This window comes from Alligator sinensis, unplaced genomic scaffold, assembly GCF_000455745.1.
Source record: "Alligator sinensis unplaced genomic scaffold, ASM45574v1 scaffold615_1, whole genome shotgun sequence".
Lineage (NCBI taxonomy): Eukaryota > Metazoa > Chordata > Crocodylia > Alligatoridae > Alligator > Alligator sinensis.
Genome location: NW_005841982.1, coordinates 815,077 through 823,531, shown reverse-complemented (window position 1 = coordinate 823,531; position 8,455 = coordinate 815,077). Strand labels below are relative to the sequence as shown.

At 41.0% G+C, this 8,455-nt stretch overlaps 1 protein-coding gene across 9 annotated transcripts in view; it reads right to left on the bottom strand.

The window, feature by feature from the left end:
- Positions 1-8,455, bottom strand: part of SPIDR (scaffold protein involved in DNA repair) — a 357,525-nt gene that overhangs the window by 223,958 nt on the left and 125,112 nt on the right. For all 9 annotated transcript variants that reach the window (XR_003093435.1, XR_003093436.1, XR_003093437.1 and 6 more), the window contains one exon: positions 4,729-4,948. Coding sequence is in view for 1 of the 9 variants with exons in the window: in XM_014518777.2 (XP_014374263.1) it covers positions 4,729-4,948 (220 nt within the window). In the remaining 8 variants the exon portion in view is untranslated. The remainder of the gene's footprint in view (positions 1-4,728; positions 4,949-8,455) is intronic.

Here is an 8,455-nt window from a genome sequence, read left to right as displayed (position 1 = left end):
TTCCCTACTTTTTTTTGCGGAGCAACTTTTTTCCGGGATTTCTCGGATTTTCACAGAAAATGCCTGATTTCTCATTCTCCAAGAAAATCACAAAATTGCAATTTTGGTACATCCCTATTTATAATTTATAACTATAATCCCCAACTCAATCCTCAGTTAAATTTATCTCAAAACAGTCTAAGGGGGCACATTTGGTTATAGAAGGCAGGGATGGCCAAAGGGTCCAAAGGGTACTATCCACACTGTCCTTAGGGTTCACAGTCAAGCTGATAAATTTCACATTTGTATGGATTATTAATTTAATTATAAACCTTAGTACTTTCAAGCTTGGCAGATTTAAAATGTTTTAGAACATCAGTTCTCACCACTATCTGTTAGATGGGATAAGTAGCACTGTATCACATTTACAAACATATGTAAGCTGAGATCACAATACAAACCTGAGGCTGTATGTCCAGAAAAGCCTAATCTCTCACTCTCTTGTTTACATACCTTAAGAGGGCAAACACAACCTTCGTCTGGTTGGAATAATCTCGTGCAAAGTGAAAAAAAGCTTTTTAAAATACTAACATTTTTCTAACGTGTTATTAAAAACATCTAATCTCTCCTCTTCAAAGTCTGCAAATTTTTAGTCTTCATTTAAGGTTTTGTTAAGAGTCAATGGAATGGATTCTGTAGCCCCTTTCGTTCTTTTTGCCCTGCCAACACAGTACAAAGGTGACAGAGGTTACATCTGCCTTGAAGGGAATCATTTCCCTGCAGCTGGCAATAATTCTCAGTAAAATAAGCACCCTACCTTCAAGATTCTTAATTTAACTTTAATTTTATGAGATACATGAAACATTCACCTGAAAAGAAAGAGCCAATTAAGAGAGAAATAAAGGCCCAATCCTACAAATCTTCTCTCAGACATGAAGTTCCACTGAAGTCAGTAGGAAAACTCATGTAAAGAATACTCATATGAATAAAGACTTGCAGTAATGGGTTCTTGGATTACTTATTATTTGTGTCAGAAAGCAAAGTTAGTATTAATCATAATGATGTGGTAGCATAAGACTCTGGAAACATTTACAGTTAATTTTCCAAATACAACTTCAAAAATTATTCATGCAAATTGCATACTTTACCTACCAGTTTTCCCAAACTGCACATCTTTGTCTAACAGCCTGCCAACTGTGCTCACAAAATGTACATATCAAATTCAAAGAATGAATTTCTAACAAAATGATAGAACAGATCTCCAAATCCTGGCTCCTAAACTGCTTGTGGAAATTTTGCTTATGCACACACACAGAGCACTTCTGCATCTAACTACTGTTCTCCTGTATTCAGCTGTCCTATCAGTGTATACAAATAGATGTAATACAAAACTCTGGGGCATAATTTAAGAACAAACTTGAAAATTTTGCTTTATAGGTTTAATTTACAGCAGAGGCTTGTCCATTCATTCCACCCCACTCTGCCTCATATTGCAAGCATCTCAAAATAGCGGATGACCTTACATTCTGTGCCATGTGCCCTAAGTACATCAGGGTGATTTAAGGATGAAGTGTCAGCGTTGCCATGCCTTTCTTTGCTTGTTGATCTGCAAGTCAAACCTCAAACTTATTTTCACATCCTACATTTTTATTCAGCTTCCTTTGTTTTTGATTGATGATATAAATAAGGCAAATATGCAAATAGGCTAATTTTAAAAATAGGTCTATCAAAACAGGGGTTTTTTTAGTGTTTTTAGATGGTTTTGACCCATTCAGATGTTAAAAACAGCTTTTTTTAGACAGTGAAGCTCTGTCAGCTTTGCCTACAGACCACATCTGTACTTTATTTTGACATGTAATGCTTATTTTAGATTTGTACACACTTGTGCCCACATCCACAGATCTGCCATGTTCCTATACCCTAACGACTGCAGTCCAGACCCTGATTCCTGAGGTTGATAAGACAAAATACTTATTAATGATCTGGAACTAATTCTCATAACTCAAAACCTAAATCTATTTATGATTTTGGGCTGTTTATAAAAGAGTCATGCAAACTTTTACATCTACCACTTCCTATTGATTTGGCATTTTTTTTTAATATATCAAGCATCAGACCCCAAATTTGAAAAATTATAAAACATGTTGCGCCTGTTACTTTTTTCTAACTTTAGTGCAGGGTTTCGAGGGGAACTGCACCCCAACTTCTTGAAAGCAAAACTCATGTCATGTGTATGCGTTACACCACATGGGAGTGAAAACTGCAGGGATGGTAGCCCCTGGTGAGGCCACAAAGCCTGCCAAGTTTCAAGAAGATAGATGCAGGGGTTTGGGGGGAACTGCACCTCAAGCTGAGGACAAGCAAAACTCATGACATGGGTGACACTGTGTGTGTTAAGGCGCAGCAGGGTGAAAGCTGCAGGCATGCTAGCCCCTGCTGCGGCCACGAAGCCTGCCAGCTGTCAAGGAGATCGGTGCAGGGATTCTGGGTTCTGGGGCCCTGCCCCTCTGGCCACAGGCAGGCAAAACTCATGACATGGGTGCTTGTGGAACTGACTGTCTCTGTCTTGGGCCAGTTGATTGTCTGTATTGATTATTTCCTCTCCTTAGTCTGTGGTTTTGTAGGTGTTAATCATTGCTAATTAACTTGTAACAACCTTAAATAGCCTCAGCAGGGGCCACCACCCCTGCAGTTTTCAGCCTGCTGCACCTTAACACATACAATGTCACCCATGTCACGAGTTTTGCCTATCAGCAGTTTGAGGTGCAGTTCCCCCCAAACCCCTACACTGATCTTCTTGAAACTTGGCAGGCTTTGTGGCCTCACCAGGGGCCACCACCCCTGCAGTTTCTCCCCCGCCCCCCCGGGCGTAACACATGCACGTGACATGAGTTTTGCTTTCAAGAATTTGGGGTGCAGTTTCCCCCGAGCCCCTGCACCAATCTTCTTGAAACTTGGCAGGGTTCATTTTCTCTGCAGAGGCCACCACTTCTGCAAGTTTCATCCAAATCAGACAACAAACATCACAGCTATAGACATTTCATTGATTCCCCATTATACCCTATGGCCAGATCTCTGAGGCGGCTCCAAAGCCTTGGAGCCGCTTGGCCAGACCAAAGCGGGAACCCAGTTCAGAGCTCTGGATTGGATCACTGGCATCCGAAGCAGCCGGATCCGAAACCAGATCAAGTAGCTGCCTACTCACACAGGCCTGATAACTTTATCAAGCAGTTGACAGGTAGTAAGGACCCAAGGAGTAGAGGGAGAAATAAACATAAATCACAGAGAAATTTAGAGCCATGTATATGATGTGGAAGGTGAAGGCTAAGTGAGAAAGCCCCCGATAAGAGGTGGGAAGCAAGCAAACATTACAGCTGTAGATCAACAGGGAGAAGAAATAACAACACCAAGCAATATGAACCCATTATTTAATATATGTCTGGGAATTGTTTAAGATTTTTCAGCTACTCATCTTTTTGCATTTAAATTGCAATTGGTTGCACCTGTAGCTGAACTATGCTTCTATTAAAATGTTTGAATCTCCTCCAAAACATATGCAATCTTATTTGAAGGAGTGTGAGTTTGGGAGCAGAAGACAGAGGTAAAAAGGGAGATGAAACTGTTCTCAGTACTATTCAGTAGATTAGGGACCTAAAACAGGAACAAAAAAATATTTTATAAGGAAAAGTAGTCAAACTAAGGAGTATGCTTCTGTCTGAAGACACTTTTAACCTACTGTGGCCATGGTAACATTGTGTGAAAGTGTTAAACTGTGAAAGGCATAAGTAGAAAAAAGTTCTCTAAGGGGACATCTACATGAGACGCTACAGTGCCATCAGGCACATCAGGTATCATCAGGCACAAAATGTGATGCCAACACCAGTTACTGTGCTGTCATTTAGTACTCACTTAAGCCACTGAGCAACTACTAAATAACTGCACAGTAACAACTGCTCAGTCAGCTGCTCGTGTAGACACAGTTTGTGTCAGTGTGCATATTTTACAAGGGACTAGAGAAAAGATGACTAATATCCAACTTCAGGAAGACGTCAAACTCCTCATCATATGCCAAAGCCCTCACGCATGTACACAGGCTCATAAAAGTTTTCACTCTAATCAACTTACGAAGCCCTTGGTCCAGAAAAAAGACCAATCCCAATTAAAACCTTTTTTTTTTTTTTTTTTAAACACACATTTCAGAGCCTGTTGACCATATGTAGTGAAGAAGAGTTTGTGGAGTGGAAGACAACACAATGAAAATGATAAAAGACAGCTGACCATGGTAAAAGTTAGCAATTCATTAGAAGCGGTGAGGATGCTTTTTACTTTTTCCCACTATACTTTACTTTGATGTGGACTTGTCTGAGTATAGTGCTACAAGAACAGACTTTTCCATTGAGAGTGACATCTTAAACTGAAGACATCAGTGAAGAATTCCTGAACTACTTTACTACAAGAAAATATGCGTTTTATTGGCCTCATCAATGATAAGATGTTATTCATGCCCGTCATAAATTCTAAACATGAAAATATTAAAAGAAAAACAAAATTAAAGCCTGCAGCAGTGCTGGCAAGCGTAACCCATATGCCTCTTTTTCTTAAACAAACTATTGTTAGCCTGTCTTCCAGAAAATTTCAGAATCTGCCAACAAATTCATTACGACAGACTTAGTGTGCTGCACGACAAACACTCTGACAAAAATGCCTCCTAAAATATTGTAGTTAGAACCCCTAATTCACCGTACCTACCAGGGAGGATAGATGTGGATGATGTCTTGTGGGCCTCCTCTGAGGTGGCCTGCTGTCTCCTTTGTAAAGAGAACCTTGAGTATGGGCTCAGTATGGGTTACAGCATCTTCCAAGGAGCTGTCAGAAGAAAACTGTCTCAGCTGCTGACAGATAGCAACTTGCATAGTGCACTCCTCATGCACCTCTAAGATCTTCACAACTAACACACCAGATTTGCCATCTGTAAAATAAGAAGCGACATAAAGCAATTAAAAAAAAAAAAACTCAGGCAAAATAAGCTATAGGCTAGAGCAGGGATGGAGAAGGTCCGGCCCACAGGCCGGATCCAGTCGGCCGGGGAATCCATTTCCCAGCCGCCCCTGCCCACATGGCTTGTGCTGGTTTCCATGAAGACCCCAGCCTCAGCTGTGCCGGCAGCATTCATGGCAGAGCAGCGCAGGGGGCTGCTCCGGAGCTGCTGGGACCGTGGGATGGGGCCAGCTTGCTCCAGAGCCGGCACAAGTCATGTGGGCAAGGGCGGCTAGAAAATGGAGTCCCCGGCCAACCAGCGGCCCAGAGATTCCATCCCTGGACTAGAGCATTCCCACAAAGATGCACACACGGACTATGTCCAGAGCCCCCTCCTTTCTTCAGGCAAATCAGTCTGGACTGATACATATACCAAGTGAAGTACAGCACTATCTATATTAAAATATATTAGTATAGAAATTATGAACCAACCAAACATGGAAACTTGTCTGTATTTTTTCTAAATACTGATAACAGTACCAGACACTATAAAATGGTGGGGGAAGAGGAAGGCCTACTTTTAAAAAAAAAAATCTGTTAGTGTTCTACCTCGGTCACCTTTTACCAAACGATATCTTTTAAATATTGTCCAATTTTCAATTCCTCCCCATTTCAGTCCTTTTTATGGAAAAATATTGACTTTTTCTGTGTAAGGCCTGAATAAAGAGGATTTGAAGACAGGACAGGGATCTTCACTTACAACTGGACAGCTAAGCAAACAGCAATTGCCACTAATACACCCCAATCTCTAATACCCCTATGTGCTTATTATTTGGGGAATTAAGCTAGCTGATCCACATATTATATATTCTCTGCTCCCTTTACTATAATGGAGAGAGGCACTGCAGCAACAGTAGTTAGGATCTTCTATATCCATACAGTGTACTAGCATTTACATCCTATGAAAGCAATCAAGTCAAGGCGGAACCCAACATTACTGCCCCTGCTATTCAGTTTCTTCTTCCTAAAGCATGCGATATACAGATTAATGTTAAAAATTCAATGTGTCATGTAAAGATTGAAAGAATTGGGATGTCATTCTAATCCTGAAATGCATATGCTTATCAAGCAAAAATGGAAGGATATATGCAAGTCTGAAGAGACAAAAATATTATGCAGGAAACTGAGGATGCACATCACATAATTTGCTAAAATACATTTACTTTGATGCTGAAATTTAACAGTTTTAACAAGATATAAATATTCTCTTCTTTGCTTTTTCCAGCAAAGTATCAGAGGCTGTTTCAGACTCAAGCAGCTGATGCCATAAGTAATTCCTATTTTCTTGAGAAACAGGAACCAGGACAGCTACAGGGACAAGACAGAGACTATCATTTTTCATTTAACCAAGCCAAGTGCCTAGGGTGCTATCTTGAATGTGTCAGCAATAATGGTTATGGCACCAGGGAAAGCACCTGTCATTTAGAGGTCCTAAGTTTCTTAGAAAAGGTGTTCAGTCTAGTGTGGTTGAGGTGTTGTGCTGATAGGGAAAATAAATTTCCACAGAAAGAGAGAGATGTTTTTACAAAGGTTATGAGTTCACAACTACAACATAACTAACTACTTCCTCTTAAAGACCCTAAATCCTGTCAAACAGACAGTGCTGTGAGCCTCCTCTGTCTCTTCCGTTGCTCTTTTCTCTCTTCCCCTATGCTCAGATGCACCATACCTTACAGTAAAGCTGACCTGACAAAAAATAAAATTTGCTGCAACAGGCTGTTGGACTGAGTGCAATTTGGAAACCAGAAGGGGTAGCTTTCATGGTGGAATTAGAGGAGGGATATGTTTTACATAAACAAGTTTAATTTTAAAAAATCCTAGCAAACAAAAAAGCCAACATTTTGACAATAGCCAAGTTAAGAGTATCCAACTGGTACAAAGAGCCCAAAACATGACAGTTCCTTCAAAGAACTCAGGGAAAAGAAAAGGCAGCAAGAGATTTACATGGTCTGCAAATAATTATTGCAAAACTAATTGATCTTTGTTTTCAGCAGACTTTGCCATCCAACAGTCCCAAAACTGCACTCGAGGAGTAGAAGGCTCTCCTTTTAGGCAATTGTAACATATGTCACCAGCCTCAGTTTAGATCTAAATGCTGGCTCCTAACTGAAAAACACCTGGTCAATGAGCATTAAAATAACTTTCAAGTCAGCTGGATTTCTAACATCTCAACCACTCAGACAGGCTACAGAAGTCAAAACTCTTCAAACAAAGCTGAACTGTCGCAACCCTCTCTCAGCCATACACTATGGGAACTGCTGGAGTTCCTAGCTTCACACAGCTCATATTCTGACCTTGGCCATGGGAAGGTGCCTGTCAGTGGGGTAGAGTGGGATGAAGAGGAATTGGGAGTGAGAGCACTGGATCTAGCACTCCCAGCTCACATGGTACATGGGATAAATGCAGTCATTCTAAGAAAAAAGGCTGATCCAACTCTCTTTCTTCCCACAGCATTGAGGGATCAAGGGAGGAATTATGGGTATACCTCTGGTGCTGTGCAGGATTTTTGTCTAGAAACAAGTTATATGGTTCTGATTTTTTTCCCTTTCTGCAAGCTGAAATATCCAGAAAAGCTGGAATATTTTTGGTATTTCATTTCAACAAAACTGAAATATTTGGTTACTATTTGTCCTTTTTAATTTTTTAATGATTATATACAATTAAGCTAAAACAAAAACAGTTCAAAATGGAAAGGCAAAATGTTCTACTCCAAAAGACTACTGAAGCTGTTTATTTTCATCTTCATTTCAAAACAAAATTTCCATTAAAAGCAACATCTGCATTTCCTCACAAGATGACATTTTTCACTGAAAAAGTCTTTCACAAATGTTCTAACTAGCACAGGAGACCTGGGACCTACTTCCCACTATGCCACCAGCCTGCTAGATGATTTTGGCCAAAGCACTGCAACTCTGTGCCTAATTTTTTTCATGTGCAAAACAAGGATAAAGCTGGTCTTTGAATACTTAGGGTGCCCTGTGCTGCCTTAGCCAGTATGCATGTGCCTTTTCTCTAATGTGATATTAAGTGCAGTCCTGCCTAAACATTTAGGTGCATGTGCAATCACAGGTACTCTGTGATCCAGCACCTAGGCAAGAATGGTTGTAGGGACTGGAAACTACAGACACTGAACATACTCTACTACTGCCATTTTGAATAAGATGTCTGTGTTAGTGTCAAACTGGTCATCCTCGCATCTAACTCAGGGGTGGGCAAAGTCCAACCTGCAGGCTGAATTGGGCCATGGCACACTCCATTTCCTAGCAGTCCCTGCCTGTATCACTGCAGCCAGTTTCCATGGAGACCCAAGTAGTGGCAGGGCCATGACAGCGTGGGACCAACATTTCCATGGGGAGCAGCCCCAGCAGTGCTGGCACCTTGCAGCGGTGACAGTATGGTCCAGAGCCGGAGCAGAACCGTGATCCTCTCCCTACCCGCT